The sequence below is a fragment of the Miscanthus floridulus genome, chromosome 8, assembly GCF_019320115.1.
Source record: "Miscanthus floridulus cultivar M001 chromosome 8, ASM1932011v1, whole genome shotgun sequence".
NCBI classification, from domain to species: domain Eukaryota; kingdom Viridiplantae; phylum Streptophyta; class Magnoliopsida; order Poales; family Poaceae; genus Miscanthus; species Miscanthus floridulus.
Genome location: NC_089587.1, coordinates 123245271 through 123270071, shown reverse-complemented (window position 1 = coordinate 123270071; position 24801 = coordinate 123245271). Strand labels below are relative to the sequence as shown.

The following is a 24801-nucleotide window of genomic DNA, read 5'->3' as shown; positions in this document are numbered from 1 at the left end:
TTATTATTTGTGGTCATAATATTCAGTTTAATACTGCAGACGTAGTGAAATGTGATCACGTGCTGCAAACATAACCTAACGAAATAGGGCATTATATAATTCAACACACAAAACACATGAAATGGCATGTGATACCATGTACCGAACTAGGGTACAGAGTTCCTTTGACTAAACCTAACATGCCTTAGGTAATTAAACCAAACAACAAACACATAGATGTGCCATGTGAATAAGATAGGGTCATCCTAGTAGTGTGGCCATATAGCAAATTGTGTTGCACCTTCTCCATAGTAGCCTCCAATTATTGGTGGTGGTGGTGGTGGGGTGACGGCGGAGGCCCCTTGTTCTTGTGGTTAGGACAGGTGCAATATGGATCATTGTAGAGTGTCTCCTGTGAATCTGCACCATTGTTGTTGTCGTCCTGTTCGTCGTCTTTGTAACCGCTACTAACTTCTCTTTCTAGATCGAAGATACGGTCCTACAGGTAGTAGATATACTCCGCATGCAGATAAATAGGTCGAGGATCGACCCACCTAGTGAACCCACAGTTTTCTTCAACCAAGGAAGACTGCAATAAGTATGTTATGCAAGTTGTATAGAAGAGGAACTTATTGAAGAAACAAATAGTAATAGCAATTACCCATGCTCGCAGGCATTTGAAGAAATGATGACCTCCATCTATTCCCTCGGTGAACATCTATACAAGGCAGTCCTCACCATGCATGCATTTTGGCCACTCTTCTTTCCGTTCATCGTATCCTCTTAGTAATGTCCTCTTTGGTGAAATCACTTTTGCTCTCAACTAGGAACCTCTTATAAAGAGCTTCCTCAAAGAAATAGGGACCAAGAGAACCCTCTCACACAATGGTAGTTCCCTTCCTCTTTCCTCTCCCACTAGACGACCCTCCAAACATTTGTACTGCAACAAAAGAAAATACTAGTTGGGAAGTAAGTAGCAATGCATCCAGCATTCCGTATATATAGGTAGAGGCAGGTTTAGTTGCCATTTTAATATGTTATAGCTAGTCACAAGAAGCCTAATTAGTTTCACTGAATAGTCTATTTCAATGGACACTGAAAAGCCTAGATTCGTTTCCTAAAAAGTCTATTCGTCGTTGACATGATAAAATACTGAAAAGCCTAGATGCTATAGGTGTACTATGTAAGTGAAGTGATAAATCGCTGCTATCATCGTACTCATCGTCCTTGTAACTAAAAAGTCTATTTTTATTGTCTGAAAAGCCTAATTCGTTCGCTATTACTAAAAAGCCTAGATGCTATATGTGTACTATGTAAGTGAAGTGATGAATCGCTACTGTCATCGTACTCCTCGTCCTTATAACTAAAAAGTCTATTTTCATTGTCTGAAAAGTCTAGATTCGTTCGCTGTTACTGAAAAGCATAGATTCATCTACAAAGCGTCTGTACGATACAATTGGACTATACACGTTCTAATGAATTTATATTTAATCTATGTACTATATTTGTACCTTTTTAGTAATGTAGTATAATTAATGATTCATGGAAAAATTCGTAAGAGTTTTCCTTGTTTCAGGAGCATCCATAGTTACAAACAGAGACATCATTATATAATCCAAACATTTAATCGTCCAAAGAGCACAATACAACCACATCAAACATCACAATTAACATAACACGTCCTGTATAGTCCAAATAGTCCATAATATCCATACAGTCATAAATAGTTATAGGAAAGTAACTACAAAATCTATAATAGTACATACTAACATCTACCACAAACCCTCACTGCCTCCTAGTCTTACCCTTACCCTTATGACCAAAAGCGCTGGTACCTGGAGTGTAAGGGACAGATGGACAGCGTCTCCTAGTGCCTAGAGGCTATGTAGACTGAGTCGAGGGAGCGTCCTGGAGCTGAGAGGGGCCAAGCTCCTCGTGCCTCTGGTCCACATCGTCATCGTCCTCTTCCTCATCCCCTATAGGTGCTTGGCTAGAGGAACCTAAGCCTCCTCTGTCAGCGAAAGGAGCGTACACATCTTGCGTCGTGTCTGTCCTGCAACCACAACGAGCAGCTGCACGGCGTAGCCAACGTGACAACCTCTGTTGTACAAAATTATGTTAACTGAAAGAATCTAACATATTAATAATATGTTTAAAAGAATATTTTGAATCTTACGTCTAGGAAGCTACGCATGTCGTTGTCCCTGACTCTTGGACGAAAGCGCCTGAGGATGTTGGAAGGAGAACCTAGGTGCAGTACACCCTCAACTGCAATGCTATCATCATCATCTCCAAGGCTATGTAGTTCCTCCCGAGCTCTTGCAACCATCTCACTAAATAAAGGCCTATCATTGAATAGCACAGGCACGCTTTGCATGTCAACAAACTCAACATATCAATAGCGATCGTATTCAACGGTGCCTCCATGATATATGGTCACTAGGTTATCCATCTAGTTCAAACACATAACGAAACGCATGCCATTTAGTCCAAATTAAACGATAGATAGTACCTAACAAGTACTTTCTAACTACAAACTAAGTAAATAAGATAATAACTACGCATATATATACAGTGTACTCATAAAATAGCTATGTCTATGTACCTATGTATCTATGTCTCTATCTATCTACATATCTAACTATATCTATGTACATATGTATATATGTTTCTATCCATCTACATATATATCTCATTAGATCACTAACTAAATCAACTACTTGAGTCATCACATTAACAAGTAAATAACAAATAATCGAACTACTATAATACAATCAAAGCTAACTAAGCACCTACATTGCATATTCACAATTTTTATCTGATGCGGCCGGGCACTGCAGGGCCTGGGGATGGCCGCCGAGGGCGCGGGCGGAGACACCCGCCGAGGGTGCGGGCGTGGTCAGGGACGGCCGGCGCGGGCGAAGACGGCTGTAGGGGGCGCAAGCGCGGTGGGGGACAGCCGGCACGGGCACAAGGCTTGCGCGGGCGCGGGCGGAGACGGCCGCCGAGGGCGAGGGCGCGGCCGGGGACGGCCGGCGCGGGCGTGGATGGGGGGCTGCGGGCGCGGTGGCGCGGGCGTGGGCGTGGGCGGGGCGTCACGAGCGTGCGGGCGGGGACGGTGCGGCAACAGTGAGAGAGAAAGAGAGAGGAAGAGAGAAAGGAACCTCGGGCTCATACGTAAGAGAGGGCTTGGCGCCGAGTTGGCTGCCATGTCAGCGTCCATGGCGTCAACGTGGCCCCGAGCTCGGCACCAGCAATGATGGCGCCGAGCTAAGGGTCCAGATTTTAAAATCTTACCAGGGTCATATTTGTGAAAAAAATTCAAAAAAAAAAGCTAGAAATAAAAAATTCGGTCCAAATAAACGAAGTGAAATTAAAGACAGCGATTTTTTTTTCGTCTGGTCGTCTGGTCCCGGTTCCAGCGCGGAGAGCGATTGGGATCCGAAGGCACCTAGCACTAGAGCAGGACATCAAACAGGCGGCAGCCCACGGGAACCGCCGTGCGGAACTGGAGACTGGAGCGGTCCCGCCTCGATTCCCTTGCCATCTCTAGCAAATCCTCCTCCGGTCGCCCTCCCTCCCAGATGCGCAGCAATTCCGCCATAAATACCGGCGATCGAGAGCCTCGGACAACCCAATCGACGGAGCAGCGCGGCGGCAGGACGAGAGCAAACCCTTCTCTTCTCAATACTCTGCTAGTCTGCGCCTGGATCCCCTCCGGAGGAAGGTAACTGTGCGCCGCCGCCCTCGTCCCCCTAGCGTTCTTGCGGGGGAATGATTTCTTCCCTTTTTCGTGCTTGCTTTCTTGGGGATTTCTCCCCCTCCCCCAAGATTGTTCTCTACATTCGCGACGACTCGGGGCTGGTATGTTGCTTCCTCGGTTTCGACCGCAGCGCTTGTCCTGCGCCAACTAAATGTTAGGCTTATTCTGTGTACCGTGGGCCACGGCTTGGAACCAACCCTTGGTATCTCCATGGTGGCCACGTGCCCTCGTCGATGTGAACGAACAAATCTGGCGTACGTTGCTTGTCCTGGCCAATCTCATTGAAATTTCCAGGTGTTCAAGTCAAGCACACATTTTTTTATGTACTCTTTTCTGATTTGGTTGTGAACACAATTTCTTTCGTGCTGCTTATTAATTGCTTGATTGATGGCTGGGCACCGTTGGGAAATTTCGACCTGCGTAGAATACACGGATGGTAAGATAATGTTTCATTGTCTTCGGGGGGCAGATTAGATGATTGTGACGTGCTTGATTATCACTAGGTGCTGGATAAAGCCTGTGATGTGGTCTGTGCATGGACTTGTCACCAAATGAATCATTAGCTGCATCTTGCTGTTTTCGTCGGTTGTGCTGCGGTCAGCTTCCAGCATTGGATTTCTTGGCTTTCGCTGGCCCCGTGTATGATTTATCGACCTCCCACGTTCTCTTGCGTGTCCACTTGTCTTTACAAATCGACTATATATGTACTATGCCTCTACTCCAATAACACCAAGAAAGCCCTGAACCTGATAAACCTTGCCTCTGCTCACTAAGCTTGTTGACCACGCTTGTAGGTACATGTTCATCTTTTTTTATCTCTCTATATAGTTCATACTGCAACTGGCTGTGCTAGTTTGTTATTGTTCTTTTGGTGGCTATCTATTTTGTGGAATTGATTTCTAGAAAATTGTGATTCTATGGGCTGTACCATGGTGATGTCGAGAATTCAGTAGATTTAGGGGCCGTTTGGGAGCGCTCCATGGAGCAGATTCTCGAAGAGAATCACTCCCGGCTGCCAAACACAAAAAAACGACCCAGCTTCCTCAGGGAATCCAAGTGAATCACTCCATTTTGTATACAAGCGAGGGTGCCGAAAAAACCTGCTTCCCCGGATTCTCCCCAGCTCCCTATTATATTTTGGTGGGGATCAGCAGAGAATCAATTCCCTACTGATCCCCACCCTGCTCCCTCCTAGGAATCCAGTGGAATCACTCCATTGGAGAATCCAGTGGAATCACTCCATTGGAGAATCAAGGAGCAGAGCTGAAGACTCAGGGAGCGGAGCTCTCCCAAACGGGGCCTTAAGGACATGGCTATCTTATCCACCAGATGTTGTTGATGAGTTCATGTTACATATTGACATGTGTTTTTGAGCATGATTGTTTGTGATACTGTGTTCTATGTTGCAATTGGTCCAGTCTGTAGCACGGACAAGTTAGCCAATCCATGCTATCCAGTATACATTTTATCTTCACTCATTTATTGATTATTTTATTTATTGATTATTTTATTCCATGGATGCTACCTATTATTGATAAGTATGCCACCTGTTTGTATGATAATCCTGTGAGATTAATTGGAGAAGTCACGTCAGCTGTGAGCCTAAGTCGAGATTGTGCAAATATGTGGAGATGCTAGCATTTGTTCTTTAGCATGACCTGACTAGAACTTACTGTTCCTTTGTAGATAAGACATGGGTCAAGTACTTGGCTTGATTCAAGTGGATCAATCCACAGTAGCCATCAAGGAATCTTTTGGGAAATTTGACGAAATCCTAGAGCCTGGATGTCACTTCTTGCCATGGTGCATAGGGAAGCAAATTGCTGGGTATCTGTCACTCCGTGTGCAGCAGCTTGATGTCCGCTGCGAAACAAAGACAAAGGTACCCCAGAAATCTATTTTTTTCTCTATAATTTGTTAAAATTACCATGACTGGGTAAAAATGGTATCTGTATAGTTTGCATTATATTCAGTTTTTTTCATGTTATTGTTGTTTTTCTGCTTTAGTCATGCTGATGCTGGATACCACGTTCTGAATAATCTGCAGGATAATGTCTTCGTCAACGTTGTGGCATCTGTGCAATATCGTGCCCTTGCCGAAAAGGCATCCGATGCATTTTACAGGCTTAGTAACACCAGGGAGCAAATCCAGTCATATGTCTTTGATGGTAAGGCTGCTACTTGTTCATAATTGCAAAATTCATTACTCCACCACATACATGGATTTATTCAGTATCCTTTTTTTCCTTGTCGCATTATATAACTCATGCAGTAGTAGTAGTACTTTAGGTGAAACGACCTGATTTCTGTGAAGGAAAATCCATAGAGTCGAAGTGTATTATGACCGTTGTAGATCATATTACCCAAATTCTTGTCGAATACCACATCCATACAACGATAATATCAGAGTACATAAAGTGCGGAATTACATAAATTATTACATCGCCGCATCGGCGGAATCAGAAGTAGCATTCATCCAGAACAGCTTGGAGATAAGATCGCCAAAACTCGAGAGTAGGAACGAACCTCTCAACCGTCAAACTCCTCAGAGCTATACTCCTCAGCAGAACCTGTGTGCCAAAGTTTATCAGTACGATTTGTACTGGTCACTCCCACCCTATGAGCATTGCTTTGTGGAAATTGGATGCAAGTTGGATATAATCAAAAGGAACCTATAAGGCTGGGGTTTCCTATGTATTAGCATTTCAAGTATATAATAGTAGTTGGTCAAGTTTTTAACACCATTCTCACACACATTCCACCCCCTTTTTCCGTCCAGAGCCAGGTTTCGATCCTGGGATCGATATACCACCATCTCCATATCATCATCATACCATCGCTCAGTCGACAGGCCAACTCCCTCTCGGCACTGTCTCATGGCCCGTAGCCCCTGGCTACGACCGACACTCTCTCACGGGGGAAGAAGAGAATGACTCATCTCGCTATCTAGTTTAAGTGAAGCCTAGGAAAGGTCCATAGCCGACAAGTCGGCATATGTATCGATCGATCAACCATACACTCTGCAGAGGTTTTACATAACCACAAGATCTGCCTTCTTCGCTGACCGTCGTCAACTGGGCTAATTCCGGCCGCTTGCTAGCCTAGGATAATGCCACTCTACCATTCAGCCCTGGTACACCCCAAGTCTTGTCCGGGGTGGCTGAAACTGTGAGTCATGAGCCGGGTACACATGGTCTCCATGAAGTCTCGGAAGAGTGTGGGGGAAATCCTCCGCGCCCCGTACCACCTTGCACTGTTCGCTATCAACCTAGCAGTAGTGGCAATATCCTACCAAGTAGTCCGACCGTCCCGCACCATATAGGGCGAGTGGTACGTAAGGATTCCCGATGAGTCTGATTACTAGTAAGTCCTTAGAGATGATCAAGCCAGAATGTCTTCATCAGGGTTTTACCGTGCCATCACAGCACCTCCACCCCGGGCTCCTCCCATCACAGGTTCACACCCAGGGCCACCTCATATCACCATTTACCCACCACAGGTATCCATTCCAGGGGTGCCCAGGTAGCACCTCACGGCAAGACTTGCCTCAGGCTCGTCGTATACTCCAACTTGGTCGACACAACCCTCACCCTCCACACACCCAAGTCACACACGTAGCACTCTCCCCATAGTCCAGATAACTCCAGTTTCCACCACGCATCAGTGTAGTACAAGCGTAGTAGAAGTAATAAGCAATGAAATATAGCAGCAAGCGTGTGTCTAGCCTAATAGCAGGGTAAGCGGGGGTAAGGTTGCGTCAAGGTAAAGGCCATCAAGTAAGCATACTACCATGCAAGTCCTATCGTAGTGTGATTATAATAATAAAGTAAAGCAATAGCATCTCTATATTAGCCATGCGTAATAGGTGCTACGAGATTGGGTGGGATGTGGCACCTTCAGTGAAGTCGTCTCCGTACTCCTCACGATACTCTCGGTCCTCGTCCCTCTGGTTCTCCTCCGAGTCTGCAAACGATTTAATTATAGTCGCGTTAGCGACGTCTATAGAATAGCACAAAAAACAATGAAAATTCAAAAGAGCCAAATGCACTCAATCATGGGTTCATTGCGTAGAGCTCGATTTTAGATGAATTTTGGTCCTGGTGTTGTATTTTTCTGAGTTCGTATGAATTAGTTATGAATTTTCAAAGTTTTAATCATTTCTGAAAATGGGAAAAGGCTGAATTAATATCGTGCTGACACGTGTCACGCTCCTGTTGGTCCAAGTGGCATGCTGACATCAGTATGACATCAGCATGACGTCATCATCTCGGTTCTGAGCTGACAGGTGGGGTCCTGCTGATGTTAGCATGACGCCATCAACGTCATCAGGTGGGACCGGGGGCTCTTGGGTCACTGTCATGTGGGTCCGGTCAAAGTCAATCGTCAAGTCAACGGGCGAGTCAACGGTCATCGGATCACAGTCACAGACAGGTGGGGCAAGAGCTGCTGACGTCAGCAGCTGACGTCACCGTGACATCATCATGGCGTCACCTCGGCTGCGTTTGTTACTGACAGGTGGGACCCGCATGACGTCATCATGACGTCAGCATGACGTCACCCACTGACAAGTGGGTCTAGAGTCTCTGTGTCGCTGACATGTGGGCCCGGTCAATTGGTCAATGTTGACCGGTCAACGGTCAATACAGGCCGGGCCTCGACTAGGCCGATTGGGTCGGATACGGGCCGGGCTTGGCCCGCCACGTGGCGCTCACTGGTGAGGCCACGTCGCCCCTGTGGGCTTTTACTGGGCCTGGGTCCACGGAATCGGTTCATGGTGGACCACCCTTCTGCGGTTCATGAACCGCACACCGAGTCCATGGTGGACCCGGTCCATCCTCCTTTTCTCTCTCCTGGCGCACTGTGCGCCGGGTGCACCGCACCCCCCCCCTTTCTTCTCCTCTGTTTCGATCGGACGGCGGCGTGGTGCCCGTCGACGGCGAGCTCGCCTAATTGGCGGCTCCAGTGGCGCTAGGGTGCAATTAGCTTGGGCGAAATCATCCCCTCGCCTCGACGAACACGATGGTGAGGTCAGAGTGACGGTTAGGGCTTCCCAAAGGACTGGCCACGGCAACGGCGGCTCGGCTGCGGCGCGTCGACGGCGGCCGGTCTGTGTGGCGGCTGGGAGCAGGCTTGGTGGGGCGCGTGAGCTCCCCGTGGCTCCGGTGGGTGTGGCGGGCAGGTTGAAGGGGCGCTAGAGGCTCCCGGTGGCTTCGGCCACGGTGGCGGCCATGAAGGACGCGGTGGTGCTTCGGTGGGGTGCGGCGCGTGCTAGACGGAGCACCAGCGGCCTTCTTCTCTTCTGTTGGTGCGCGCGGTGTGTCCCGAGTCGTCGCGGAGCCAGGCAGGGTGCAAACGGCGTGGTTCTCGCGGTGGTGCGGGCAAGGCGGCCTCGCCATGGCCGTGCTCTGGCCATGGTGAGTGAGTGCGTGCGATGCGTATGCATGGCATGAGCAGAGCGCTCGGCGCTGGTGTTCCCGAGCAGAGGGCTCGGCGTCGCCCCCTTTCTTCCCTTTGCTTCGCGTTTCCGTTTGGCTCAACAAGAGGGTCGTGGTGGTCCTTCTAGGCTACCGGTTGGCTAAGCCGGAGCAAGAGCTCGTGCTCCGGCGTGGTCCGTTCATGGCGTCCGAGAGGCTAGGAGTGCTCTCAGCGAAGTGTGCTCACCGTGGGGAGTTTGAAGGCGGTGGCGGTGCCGTGCAGTGGTGGCCGTGCAGCTCCCGGGACGACGACGGTGGTGCTCCCTCCTCCGGCTCCGGCAGCGGCAGGGCCCCGGCAGCAGCGGCGGCGTCCTTCTCGCGCCTCTCCTTCTCCTCTCGTCCCTCGGCTTAGTGTGTTGGTGCGAACCGCACGGCGGCGGCGAGGCGTGGTGAGGCGCTAGGGTTCCGGGCTCCTCCTTTTATAGGCGAAGATCCACTGCTCACCAATGGCGGACGGGGGCGGACGGCAGGCGATGCGCCGAGCGCATCGGACGGTCCCGTCGTGCGGGGTTGGTGGCGTAGGGGTTGCGTGGGCACGGCGCCAAGGGAACAAGGTCATGCGATTTGCGTGACCCTGGGCCCGCGTCTGCTGCTTCGGTCGGGGCTCGGTCGGGAGGAGAGGCTGGCGTGGGGAGGAAGAAGACCCTGTTGCTGGGGTGGCTGACGCGTGGGGTCCGGTTGGCAGCGGGTGCGGCTCAGGCGCGTCGCGACGTGGTGAAGCGGTACGGGCTGGCAGGTGGGACCCGGCGGTCAGCGCCTGCGCGCGCGGGTGGCGAGGCGAAGCTGGGCCGCGTGCGCGAGTGGGAGGGCAGACAGGCTGGCTCGCAAGGCCGAGCAGGCCTGGGCTGCTGCTACTCCCTATTCTTTCCTTTCTCTTTTTTTTTATTCTTTTTCTATTTTGTTTTCCTTTCTCTTTTATTTGCACAACAAAAAGGGCAATGAGAACCAACTCATAATTTGGTATTAAGCACATGCATGATTTATTTGTTAGGAATTTAAACATGTATGATAAGTGACATACTTTGCATATGAAAATGAGTAATTAGGTTACAACTAAATGCAAACTAGGGTTTGACTTCTATATGTCACTCAACATCACATGGGGTTTTGAAGAAAAAATTTTGTAGTTGGAATTTTTGGTGTGTGGATTTTTGGGTTGTTACATTAGGAGTCACCTGAATTACTGTTGGTTCTATTTCTTTTCATCCTCACTTCTCCCATTCAATACTAATAGAACTTTGCTCATGTCAGTCATCAGGGCAAGTGTTCCAAAGATGAACTTGGATGATGCCTTTGAGCAGAAGAATGAAATCGCCAAAGCTGTAGAAGATGAACTAGAAAAGGTCTGTGTTCATCATTTGTTGGTCTTCTAGAGCATGGAAGTTTTGGTTTTTTTGGCTAACCCTTTTCTTCACTGTATAGGCAATGTCTATGTATGGATATGAGATTGTGCAGACTCTGATTGTTGATATTGAGCCCGATGTGCTTGTGAAGAGAGCCATGAATGAGATCAATGCAGGCAAGTTCCACATATTTCTTGTTCATAGTTGAAACATCAACTACATGTTGATTTCTTTGTAAGAACCACCTGTTCAATTTTACAACTTGATATTTGTGCAATCATCTGGAAAAGGAAAATGGGATGTATTTTGTGCCTCAGTGGCATGGAAAGAATGGCTCAGCTTCTTGAGACTTATCATCAAGATGTCACCTAATGTTGTCAAGTGCAATAGTATTCCCATCAATCAATATTATGTTCATTGATCATGAAATAAACATGGACACCAAAATCATCTCCCATAATTCTGGTTTTCTTATACCGGTTAATCTTATCACGATATTTAGAAGGTAATTGTTTTGTTTTCTGAAATCGTCTGCACTTAGTTTAATTTGTTTGTTGGTGATGAACAAACTTGTTTATACTGATGTTCTCACCGAGTACATATTAAGTAACTTTCTTTTTGAAGAAAGCAATTTAAGTAACGTCCCATCTGCTTAACTTAAGTACATTTTGGAAGATAGGTTGTACGGCATTATCTTCACGAAACATTGAGTATGATGTATCTCTGTTCCAGTATTTCTGAACTGTTCCTGTCGATTAATGAAACAGCTGCTAGGCTGAGGTTGGCTGCCACTGAGAAAGCTGAGGCAGAGAAGATACTGCAGATCAAGAGAGCTGAAGGTGATGCAGAATCCAAGTACTTGGCTGGTCTGGGTATCGCAAGACAGCGCCAGGCTATAGTGGATGGGCTGAGAGAGAGTGTTCTTGCTTTCTCTGAGAATGTTCCTGGGACCTCTTCAAAGGATGTCATGGACATGGTTCTGGTGACCCAGTACTTCGACACCATGAAGGAGATTGGGGCCTCATCCAAGTCCTCGTCGGTCTTCATCCCTCATGGACCAGGTGCTGTCAGAGACATCGCAGCGCAGATAAGGGATGGTCAGCTCCAGGCCAGTCTGCTGTGAGCACGTTGGAAGATGCATGCTTTTGACATTCCCATCAGTAAAGAAGTACATATACCTCATGAGACAAGTAAAAACTTACTAGGGATAAACATCAGTTCTGCTTGTTCGTTCTATCTATCTGGTACGTGTGATTATTATTATCGAGATCAGTGTGTTATATAGGTTTTGCATAGAACAAGGTTAAGGACCAGTTGCTGTAAAAATTTGTCATGCCGTGGTACTGTTTGGAACTTAGCTAAGTTATATGGAGCGTGAGGAAACTCCTCCATCAAACTATTTTGTGATAACCTGCTTTTCTGTTATCGTGAATGAGAATCTCATCTCCATTTTCTGTGCCCAGATTAAGTAGTTTGATGGAGGAGTTTCTGAGGCACAGAAAATTCCACTTAATCTGGGCTTGGACGTAAGCAACCTGTGTGTAATTTCTGAGGCAAGTGCTTGGACGTAAGCAAATGCCTTAAACTCAATAAGTAGTTATCCTCCATACTTGCTAGTAAGATGTTTTAGTGTGGTACACTCCCTCCAATCTAAATTATATTTACTTTGTTTTATTTGAGTTAAACTTCGCTAAGTTTGATTAAGCTATTTAAAAGAATAATACTAGCGTCTACCAATTCAAATAAATTCATTTTCAAAATAGATTTTACAGAGAATTTAAGAAAAAACTTTTGTTTAGGAGCTTTTGGGGTGACCGCTGGAGATGGGCATGGGGTTAAGTAGAATATCTGCGGGCTGTCTACCCCTGCAGATCAAACTTTTGTGACCTATATAACCTTAGTATATGAACCATTTCCGGTCTTTTTAACCTAATGACATTTCAGACATCAACGCAGTCTCCAATAAACGTATTTGATTAATACTTTTAAATACCATTTCTGTGCAAAGCTTTATACAAATTGAACTATATTTTCATGACAAATCTATTATCAGTACTATTTTCATATGTCATTATTCTAATATAGAAGGAGACACTGTTACATAGTTTGATTTGGCTTAGCAAATGCTTTGAGAATAAGATTTGGTGGCCAGTAAACACTAAAATCCCCTCGGAAATAAGAATAGAGACTACAACTGGAACCATGATGCTTCAAGCAGGCTAAAACATGGAGTAGTTGTCACATAAGACGAGAATGCGTCGAATCTAGAAGATACAGTGGTTAACAGCCACTAAAACCATGGCAGCGGAATTAATTGGAGTACGTGTTCAAGAAGCAGAACTAAAATTGGTTCATAAATAAACCTCGTATACGCAGGTATAATCTCGTTGCATCCAAACAACCAAGGTACAGAAAGCATGTGCACCTGATTAAACTCACTCAATAAGTAGTTATCCATACTCGCTAGTAAGATGTTTTAGGGGGTATTTGGTTCAGCTTCCAACCGGCTGTAGCTTCTCCAGAAGTCAAAAAACTAACCAAAGGGGTTTGGATAGACCAACAGCTTCTCCAAAAGCTAGCTTTTGCCCAGTTCAATTTTCACAGCAGGGGGGAGGCTGCTTTCACCGGCTGTAGCTTCCTCATTTTTATCAAAATTACCCGCAATGCCATCCATTATGAAGAAAACGGTTCGTTCTTTCCCCCGCCGCCGCGACTTCCTCCGCTCCGCGATGCCGCGATTCCTCCGCGCCGCGTCGCCCAGCTACCTCGCCGGCGCGCAGGCTCGTTCCCCGATGACCAGAGCGCGCGCGGGAGCCCCGAATGCCGGCAATCCAACACCGGCGGCCCTCCCTCAGCTCCTCCCCGGCGGCCGGCACCTCCCTCCCTCGACAACCAGAGCGAGCGCCACCCTACCACCGGCAGCCAGCACAGGGCGTGCGGGAGCTCCGCCGCTGCCGCCTCGGGCGCGCGCGCGGGAGGCCCGACGGCCGCGGCCTTCCCTCAGCTCCTCATCGGCGGCCGGCACCTCCCTCCCTCGGCCCTTCCCTCCGCCCCTCCCGACCCTCCCCGCGTGGCGCAGGTGGCTCCGGCCCTCCTCGTCGCGGCACAGGAGGCTCCGCCCCTCCACGGCCCTCCCCAACGCGGCGCGGACAAGCTCCGCCCCTCCCGGCGTAGGCGCGAGTGGATCCGGCCCTCCCCGACGTAGGCATGAGCGGATTCGTACGTCCCCGTGGTGGGTGCGGCCAGCTCCGGTGAGCACGGCCATCCCCATGGTGGCTAGAGGATGAAGAAGCAGTGTGTGTATGACATGTGGGGCGCGCCTGTCAGTGTGAGAAGTTTTCTAAAAGCCACAGCTATTCAACCAAATGGACTTTTCGAAAAGCCACAACCCTCAATCCACAGCAGCTTTTCGAAAAGCCACAGCTCACAGCTACTTTTCCAAAATCCATAGCTCAACCAAACAGGGCCTTAGTGTGGTACACTCCCTCCGCTCTAAATTATATTTACTTTGTTTTATTTTAAGATAAACCTCTCTAAATTTGATTAATCTATTTAAAAGAATGGCAGTGCTAGCGCCCGGACGTCTAGACGGACGCTCGCGTCCGAACGCCTGTGGCTACAGTCCGTTCACGCATCCCTAGACGTACCCTCCCCTCCATGGAACGGGAAGGGTCCCGACGCCTGCAAAGACGAGCCGATGCCTGTCAGCGCATCCTCGTTCTCCAGGTTGTCCCACTCGATATCATCGGCTACCGTTTCTTCTTCCTCCGTCACCTCATCGTCGTCACCATCGTCATCATCATCATCGTTGTCAGTGTCCTCCCCTCGTTCCCGCGTCCGCAGCTTCCGCTGCTTCTTCCTCTTCTTGTCCTCCTTCGCCTTCCTCAGCCGCTCGCCCTCAGCGCGATTCTCCGCCCTCACGGCCGAATCCCTCGGCAGCGGTGCCGGGTGATCCATGAGGATGAGGTCCCTCGGCTGGTCCTGCCCCTCTCAAAGTTAGTCTCACGGGGTCGCGAAATCAATTGAAGAGAAGACAAGAGAAAGGAAAACTTACGAAGACAACGTAGCCTGGCTCCTACCGCATCGGAAGATGCCCCGACACCGGGTAGACAAAGTCGAGGGCGGCACCCGCATCATCCCGCAAAGGCTTCATCGCCTCCTTGATGCGTTGCGCGATCTCAGAGTTGGGGAGCATTCCCTCGGCGAGCGTCGTTCCGTCAAACGACGCCTTGGGGGCCATCGCGTGGTAAGCCCCGATGACGCCCGACCCTTTCAGGCCATTCTCCTTTAGGATGTGGATGGCGGCGATGTGGTCTCGGATCTTCTTCTTGTCCTTCTCCAGGACACCCTACTTCCTCCATTGCTCCGGGGCCTCTTCGATCAGGCGCCCGGTGAACTCCGGCAGAGGGGCAGCGGCGTCATTCTTGAGGTAAAACCACTGTGAGTGCCACCCCTTGTTAGATGTCGAGAGCCGCATGGACGGGTACTCGCCGACCCGATTGTTCCAAAGTTGGATGCCGGCGCACCCCATCGGCATGTGCAGCTCCTGCCTGCCGCCCGTCTCCCTCTTCTTCTAGAGGTTGACGGCGAAGAAATACCTCCACAAGTCAAAGTGGGGGCTGATCCCTAGGAATCCTTCGCACAGTGCGACGAATGCCGCCATGTGCTGGATCCCGTTGGGATTGAGATGCTACAGCTCAAACTTGTAGAAGTGCAGCAGCCCTCAGAGGAATTTGTGGGCGGAGGTCGTGAGCCCATGCTCGTGGAAGTGGGCGAACGACACCACGTAGCCGTCGGGTGGCGACGGCAAATCCTTGTTGCCGGGCAGCAACCACTCCTCGCTCGAGGTCCACGCGCGAAGAAGACAGCGATGGACGAGGCCCTCCATGCGCTGAAAGGTGATGTCGGAACGGCACCACGGATCCATTGGAGGTGGGGGCGGAAGGATGCGAGCTCAACGGTGGCAGAGATGCGGAGGCAGGAAACGTAAGCACTGGCGGCGGCGGCGTGGCCGTGGAGGGGCGACGGGTGCGAGGAAACCAACCGCCCGCCTAGATCTTTGCGCCTGCCATGACCTGTCACCATGTCTCTTCGTGGGGCGTGCGCACGCAACCTATGGTCGTCCCCTCGAAAAACACACCATACATTTTGCCTCCCCAAACGGGCCACGACCAGTCACAAGTAAGAGGGATACGGAGCAGAAAACGCTCCTACGGCCCATCTAGGCCCAGGAGTTCGAAGGTTGGCCCACCGACGGGTTTGACAACCGCTTCGAGCACCTTTAGTGTGAGGGGTGGAAAGGGATGGGCCATCTTGCGGCCAGTACCCGGGCGCACAAGCGCCATGGGCATCCCGGATGAAAGGTCCTAATATGGCTAGAGGGGGGTGAATAGCCTATTTAAATTCTACAAATCAACTAGAGCAATTTGATTAGTATGACAAATGGCGAAATGCAAACTTGCTCTAGCTCTACAAGGGTTGCAAGAATATAAATGAGTGAGTAGGATGATTATACTGCCGTGTAGAGGAATGAACCAATCACAAGATGAAGATTACGCCAATCACCGGGAGAATACAAATGATAAGAGACAACCGATTTTCTCTCGAGGTTCATGAGCTTGCCAACATGCTAGTCCTCGTTGTGTCGACCAACACTTGGTGGTTCGTCGGCTAAGAGGTATTTCACAAACCTTGTCCACATGATTGGACACCACAAGAACCTACCCACAAGTGAGGTAACTCAATGACACGAGCAATTTACTAGAGTTACCTTTCAGCACTCCACCGGGGAAGGTACAACTCCCCTCACAATCACTGGAGACGGCCATGAACAATCACCAACTCGTGTCGATCCTCCACCGCTGCACCAAGCCATCTAGGTGGTGGCAACCACCAAGAGTAACAAGCGAAATCCGCAGCGCAACACGAATACCAAGTGCCTCTAGATGCAATCACTCAAGCAATGCACTTGGATTCTCTCCCAATCTCACAAAGATGATGGATCAATGATGGAGATGAGTGGGAGGGCTTTGGCTAAGCTCACAAGGTTGCTATGTCAATGAAAATGTGCAAGAGAGTGAGCTTAAGCCGGCCATGGGGCTTAAATAGAAGCCCCCACGAAATAGAGCCGTTGTACCCCTTCACTGGGCACTGATCAGGGTGACCGGACATTGGACCCAGCGTCCGGTCGCCCGATGCCAGCCATGTGTCATCCTGTGTTCAACAGGAGTCGTCTGATCTCAACGGTCATGACATGACCGGACGCGTCAGTTAGAAAGTGACCAGACGCTGGACCTCAGCGTCCGATCGTTTCTAGTAAGCTCCTAGAGACGCATTACTTCGACCGGACACGTCTGGTCGCACTTGACTGGACACCGCCAACATCCGGTCAGTTACCCTAACTTCTGTGCAGCCATGTCAGTGTGACCGGACGCTGGACCTCAGCGTCCGATCAGTTCAAGACCCAGCGTCCGGTCAAAGACCGACGCTGGTGTCTTCACTGCTGCCTCTGACCGGACGCTCCGGTCCTTCCGTGATCAGCGTCCGGTCAGTGTATGACCAGCAGGACTGACTCCTTTTCACCTCTATCTTCTTCACCCTTGCTCAAATGTGCCAACCACCAAGTGTATCACCTTGTGCACATGTGTTAGCATATTTTCATAAATATTTTCAAGGGTGTTAGTACTCCACTAGATCCTAAATGCATGTGCAATGAATTAGAGCATCTAGTGGCACTTTGATAACCACATTTTGATACGAGTTTCACTCCTCTTAATAGTACGGCTATCTATCCTAAATATGATCACACTCACTAAGTGTCTTGATCACTAAAACCCAAAATGGCTCCTACATTTTATACCTTTGCCTTGAGCCTTTTGTTTTTCTCTTTCGTCTTTTCTAAATTCAAGCCTTTGATCATAACCATGCCATCACCATTGTCATGATCTTCATCATTGCTTCATCACTTGGAGTAGTGCTACCTATCTCATGATCACTTTGATAAACTAGGTTAGCACTTAGGGTTTCATTAATTAACCAAAACCAAACTAGAGCTTTCAATCTCCCCCTTTTTGGTAATTGATGACAACCCTTATACAAAGATATGAATTAAAGTTCATTTGAATCCATGTTGCTTGCCCAAGCATATTTACCATGTGTAAAGGATATGGACAAGTTTCATGAACTCCTTATGGTAGCAATTGCTCCCCCTACATATGTGCTAGGAGTTTGGATTGTAGCTTTGCACATATACTTAGATAGGAAATATAGGAGACAATTTCTACCAAATGATGCTAAGGTATAAGAGATGGACCTTTGGAGCGTGATACCAATCGGAGTGCACCATTACACCATCCTTAGCACCATTAGTAACTAGACATATATAAAAACTAGAATACCCCATGAGATCAATATTACAAGTAAGGGTCTAATTTCCACATGATGAACATAAGTCTAGTTACTTTAGCTAGATACCACTTGATAGCTAGATACCACTTGTAAATACATGGAAATGAAATCATTAGATGACCTATGCATGCTAGATTTTCATTTCACCATTCAAATCTACAATTAGCATACACCACACAAACATGGATATTGAAATTAAGAACTTGTACCATGCAAGCAAATATATGAAATGCACATTCAAATGCATCATACAAGTTTATGAGCTTGCTCCCCCTACTTGTTTTGATTGATACCCTTACAATGTCATTTCATTTGTTTGCTCCCCCTATCCATCTTACTATCTTTGTGCATTTTTCTCCCCCTTTGTCAACAATTAGCACAAAAGGAGGGCTCAAATTTTAGATAGGTTGGGGTGAAACCATATGAAGTGAGGATCATTTTCCCAAATTGGTTCAATCTAGATTACTTGCAAAGGATATTTAACTCGGTTTGAACCAAGGACAAGCTTCTTCACACCTCCAAATAAGGGTTATCTTGTACCATGTTGAGTTAAACACTTATAGCTTATTTTCTATATCAAACACTAGGTTTACAAGCCCACAAACATGTCATATGCTACCACTAGATCATTTCAAACATACAAGCAATAGTGGTACCATATAAGTATCAAATTCATTTGGTTTTCATGTATGAGCCTATTTAGATGCGAAATATGTCTAGATGCACTAATCATGTCCTTAGCAAGGATGTATGCCATGCCAATCAACTTTTACCTTGGATTGCTCGAAGGAGAGTCATGTCATATAATGGGGGTGCATCAACACATATTGGAGAAGTCAAGTATGTTCAATTCATTCCTTAGCTTGCAAAACCTCTTCTCATCAAGTGGCTTGGTGAATATGTCGGCAAGTTGATCTTCGGTGCCCACACTCTCTATGCAAATGTCCCATTTTTGTTGGTGATCTCTTATGAAGTGATGATGAACATCTATATGCTTTGTTCTTGAGTGTTGAACCGGGTTGTTGGTGAGTTTGACGACACTCTCATTGTCACATAGCAATGGCACTTGCTTGATCTTTATTCCAAAATCACTCAAAGTAGCCTTCATCCAAAGTAATTGAGCACAACAACTACCGGCCGAAATGTACTCCGCTTCGGCGATTGAAAGTGCTACACTATTTTGCTTCTTTGATGACCAAGATACAAGTGATCTTCCCAATAGTTGACATGTGCCCGATATGCTCTTTCTCTCAACTTTGCATCCCGCATAATCGGAGTTCGAATATCCAATCAACTCAAATCTTGCTCCTTTGGGATACTACAATCCAACATTTTGTGTATGCTTCAAGTATCTCAATATTCTCTTTGTTGCTTTTGAATGACTTTCTCTTGGTGAGGCTTGGAATCTAGCACACATGCATACACTAAACATCACATCCGGCCTTGATGCGGTCACATAGAGTAGGCTTCCAATCATAGACCGATACATCTTTTGATCCACCATGTTGCCACTAGCATCACTATCCAAGCTTCCACTTGTTCCCATTGGTGTACTAATAGCTTTAGCATCATCCATTCTAAACTTCTTGAGCATGTCCTTGATGTACTTGCCTTGACTCACAAATGTGCCATTCTTCATTTGCTTGATTTGAAGACCAAGGAAGTAGCTAAGCTCCCCAATCATGGACATTTCAAACTCACTAGCCATTATCTTGCCAAACTCCTTACAAAATTCTTGATTTGTTGACCCAAAGATGATATCATCAACATAGATTTGCATTACAAACAAGTCATTTCCAAGCTTCTTGGTGAAGAGAGTGGTGTCAACCTTTCCCATCTTGAATCCCTTAGAGAGTAGGAAATCCCTCAATCTCTCATACCATGCTCTAGGTGCTTGTTTTAATCCATACAAAGCTTTTTTCAACTTGTAAACATGGTTGGGTTTCTTTTCATCTTCAAAACTAGGAGGTTGCTCAACATACACAAGCTCATTGATATACCCATTGAGAAATGCACTCTTCACATCCATTTGGTACAACTTAATGTTGTGGGCACAAGCATAGGCTAACAAGATCCTAATTGCTTCCAATCTTGCAATTGGGGCATATGTTTCTCCAAAGTCAAGACCTTCAACTTGAGTGTAACCTTGAGCCACTAATCTTGCTTTGTTCCTTATTACTATCCCATCTTGATCTTGCTTGTTCCGAAAGACTCACTTGGTTTCAATCACATTATGATCCTTAGGCCTTTCAACTAACTCACATACTTGGTTTCTTGTAAAGTTGTTTAGCTCTTCATGCATAGCATTGACCCAATCAACATCCTTCAAAGCTTTATCTATCTTCTTAGGTTCAATGGATGACACAAATGAGAAATGCTCACAAAATAAAGCCAATCTTGATCTAGTTTGCACACCTCTTGAAATATCACCAATGATAGTGTCCAAGGGATGACCTCTTGCAACATTGGTTGGTTGAAGCACTTGCACTTGATTGCTAGCATTTGATTGATCACTTGGTTGAGATGATGAACTAGCCATTTGTTGATCTTGCACATTGCCATCACTAGTGCTTGCTTGGATTTGATCATGGGAACCACTAGCTTGCACATTTGAGTTAGAGAGCACTTGATTCTTGTCATCTTCAACATCAATCACCACTCTAGGCCTTAACTCACCAATGTCCATGTTCTTCATTGCATTGATCAATTGAGTGCCTTTCATATCATCTAGATTCTCATCTTCCTCTTGGAAACCATTTGTTTCATCAAACTCCACATCATGAACCTCCTCAAGAGTACCACTAGCCAAATTCCAAACTCAATAAGCCTTGCTAGTAGTGGAGTAACCAAGCAAGAAACCTTCATCACATTTCTTTTCAAACTTGCTCAATCTAGTGTCTTTCTTCAATATATAGCATTTACAACCAAAAACCCAAAAGTATGCTATGTTGGGCTTTCTTCCATTCAAAAGCTCATAAGGTGTCTTCACCATCATGGGGTGACAATAGAGTCGGTTGCTATAGTAGCAAGCCATGTTGATTGCTTCGGCCCAAAATGAATGACTCACATTGTACTCACTCAACATTGATCTTGCCATATCAATTAAGGTTCTATTCTTTCTTTCAACTAGCCCATTTGATTGAGGAGTATACTTGGCCGAGAATTGATGTCTAATTCCAAATTCATCACATAACTCATCAATTCTAGTGTTCTTGAACTCACTTCTATTGTCACTTCTAACTTTCTTGATTGTTGTTTCAAACTCATTGTGAATACCCTTGACAAAAGATTTAAATGTTGCAAACACATCACTCTTGTCACCAAGAAAGAAGACCCATGTATATCTAGTGAAATCATCCACAATCACAAATCCATATTTGTTTCCTCCAATGCTAGTGTATGTGGTTGGTCCAAACAAGTCCATATGCATTAACTCAAATGCCTTAGATGTGCTCATCATACTCTTCTTAGGATGTGTGTTACCAACTTGCTTTCTGGCTTGACATGCACTACATAGCTTATCTTTCTCAAAAGTGACATCTTTCAAGCCTCTAACTAAGTCATGCTTGATTAACTTGTTTAATTATTTCATTCCAACATGACCAAGCCTTCTATGCCATAACCAACCCATGCTAGATTTAGTGATCAAATATGTTGTTAATTGAGCTTCTCTAGCATTGAAATCAACCAAGTATAGATTCTCATATCTAAATCCTTTGAATATCAAGTTAGAGCCATCTATACTTATGATCTCTACATCATCCACACCAAATATGCATTTGAAACCAAAATCACATAATTGAGCTACCGACAATAGGTTGAAGTTCAAGCTCTCTACTAGTAGCACATTAGAAATGCTCGTCATTAGATATTGCAATCTTACCAAGCCCTTTGACCTTGCCTTTTCCATTGTCACCAAATGTGATACTATCAATCCCATTGCTCTTGTTTTCATTGATTGAATTGAACATTCTTGGATCACCGGTCATGTGTTGTGTGCACCCACTATCAAGCACCCAATGCCTTCCTCCGGCTTTATAATTTACCTACAAAAGAAGATCAATTCTTTTTAGGTACCCAAACTTGCTTGGGTCCTTGAAGGTTAGTTACCAAGGTCTTTGGTACCCAAATGGCCTTCTTCTTTGGGCCCACAATTGGTGTACCAATGAACTTAGCCTTCACACCATTGGCACCATTAAAAAGCATGTAACAAGAATCAAATTTGATTGAGGATACATTAGGTAGCTTGTTCTTGTTAATTTTGCAATATTGCTCTATATGCCCAACTTGCTTGCATCTATTGCAAAACCGACCATTGCCCTTCACAAAGCTAGCTTTGGGAGTGATAAAGGCTATCTTGCCTTTCTTGGGGGTATAGCCTAATCCCTCTTCGTGGAGAGAAAACCTTTGGCTACCCAAGCACTTTAGCAAGCGGGCATCTCCACCATAGGCATTGCCTAAGGCACGAGTGAGCTCATTCACCTCTTTCTTGAAGGTCTCATTTTCCACTTTTAGTGAGACATCATAAGTGATTCCATCACTCAAAGGTGAAGTAGAAGTGGTAGTGCTACAAGAGGGGTTAGTGGGAGCAACTAAAATGGACTCATGAAAAGATTCATTAATAAGATCACATGTTATTCCCACATCACATGATACGATCACTTGCTCCTTCTCGGCTTCCTTCACTTTGACTTGCTAAATGAGAGATGAGTGAGCCTTTTCAAGCTTAGAGTGAGCTTTGCCAAGCTTCTTATGGGCTTCCATTAGCCTCTCATGAGTAGCATTGAGCTCATCAAAGGATTGCTCAAGAAATTTTACTTTCTTGCGCAATTCTTTGCACTCCTTTCTCTTCATCTCATTGCAAGCGTGCACTTGCTAACACATGTCCAAGAGCTCCTCCTTGGTGTACTCCTCATCCTCATCATCATCATCATTATCATTCCTACAAGAGTCACTTTCACATTCATCATCATCACTCTCATCATATTTTACCTTGGTAGGCTTTGCCATGAGACATGTCGATGGAGTGTTGAAGATGGAGGGCTTGTTGTTGATGTGATGCTTGCTAGTGCTTTCTTGATAGCTAGAGTCATCACTATCCGATGAGCCATCACTATCCCAAGTGACTACATAGCCTCCACCCTTCTTCTTTTGGAAGATCATTCTCTTCTCCTTCTCCTTATTTTCATTTTTATCTTTCTTGTGCTTCTTCTTCTTATCTTCATCATTATCACTATTGTAGAGACAATTTACTACAACATGATCGGGGCTCTTGCAATTATAGCATCTTCTCACATATTCTTTGCTTTTGGTGTGATCTCTTCTCTTTCTTGCACCATAGCCCTTCTTCTTCATGAATTTTCCCATCTTGCGGACAAAGAGGGCCATAGCTTCATCATCAATATCACTAAGTTCATCATCATCACTTGATTCTTTCTTGGACTTGTCCTTGTTCTTGGATGATGATGAGCTAGCCTTGAATGCTACACTCTTCTTCTTCTTATCCTCTTCTTCCTTCTTGTCCTCCTTGTCATTCCCCTCCCTTTCCACATGGTATGTCTCTTGTGTCATGACATCACCTAGTACTTGGTTGGGGGTAATGTCCTTCAATCCTTCTCTTATGATGAGCAATCTCAACATCTCAAATCTTGGAGGTAAGCACATCAAGAATCGATGAGAGACATCATCATCCTTGATCTTCTCTCCCAATGCCTTCAAGTCATTGATAATAACTTGCAATCGATGGAACATCTCCAGAATGCTCTCATCATCCTTCATCTTGAAACTTGTCAACTTGTCCTTGAGGATGTACAACTTGGCACTCTTCACCGCCGGTGTGCCCTCATATGTTTCCTCTAATCTCCTCCACACCTCATTTGCTCTTTCACAATCTTTGATTTGCTCAAACACCTTGGAATCAATAGCATTGTATATGGTGTTGAGAGCCATTATGTTGCATTGCTTGTTGATCTTGTCTTGTTTGGTGGGATCATCAGGATCAATGATAGCATAGTCATTCTCGGTCACATCCCATACTTGATCATTTATTGAACCAAGATACATTCTCATCTTTCTCTTCCAATAACCATATGATGTGCCATCAAAGAACGGTGGTTTGCCCCCCACATGGTTCAACACAACTTGAGCCATAATTTGACACTGAGGTTGTTAAGCCTTTAATCAAATGGTGACCACGGCTCTGATACCACTTGAAAGGTCCTAATATGGCTAGAGGGGGGGTGAATAGCCTATTTAAATTCTACAAATCAACTAGAGCAATTTGATTAGTATGACAAATGGCAAAATGTAAACTTGCTCTAGCTTTATAAGGGTTGCAAGAATGTAAATGAGTGAGTAGGATGATTATACTGCCGTGTAGAGGAATGAACCAATTAGAAGATGAAGATTACGCCAATCACTGGGAGAATACAAATAACAAGAGACAACCGATTTTCTCCTGAGGTTCACGTGCTTGCCAACACGCTAGTCCCCGTTGTGTTGACCAACACTTAGTGGTTCGGTGGCTAAGAGGTGTTTCACAAACCTCGTCCACACGATTGGACACCGCAAGAACCTACCCACAAGTGAGGTAACTCAATGACATGGGCAATTTACTAGAGTTACCTTTCGGCACTCTGTCGGGGAAGGTACAACGCCCCTCACAATCACTGGAGACGGCCACGAACAATCACCAACTCGTGCCGATCCTGCACCGCTGCACCAAGCCATCTAGGTGGTGGCAACCACCAAGAGTAACAAGTGAAATCTGTAGCACAACACGAATACCAAGTACCTCTAGATGCAATCACTCAAGCAATGCACTTAGATTCTCTCC

General features: G+C 46.3%; 1 protein-coding gene across 3 annotated transcripts; it reads left to right on the top strand.

The window, feature by feature from the left end:
• The first annotated feature begins 3411 nt into the window (after window positions 1-3411).
• On the top strand, window positions 3412-11984 carry LOC136477244 (hypersensitive-induced response protein 1-like). Of its 3 annotated transcripts, XM_066475356.1 has the most exons (7): window positions 3412-3706; window positions 4246-4381; window positions 5429-5624; window positions 5790-5910; window positions 10468-10559; window positions 10639-10735; window positions 11327-11984. In XM_066475356.1, the coding sequence occupies exons 3-7, from the start codon at window positions 5436-5438 to the stop codon at window positions 11680-11682; spliced, it is 855 nt and encodes a 284-aa protein (XP_066331453.1). In that variant the 5' UTR covers window positions 3412-3706; window positions 4246-4381; window positions 5429-5435; the 3' UTR covers window positions 11683-11984. The 3 variants fall into 3 exon arrangements, with proteins under 3 accessions (XP_066331453.1, XP_066331451.1, XP_066331452.1); XM_066475354.1 differs by lacking the exon at window positions 4246-4381 and having other exon boundaries at window positions 3415-3706; XM_066475355.1 differs by lacking the exons at window positions 3412-3706; window positions 4246-4381 and adding an exon at window positions 4388-4536.
• Window positions 11985-24801: the final 12817 nt, after the last annotated feature.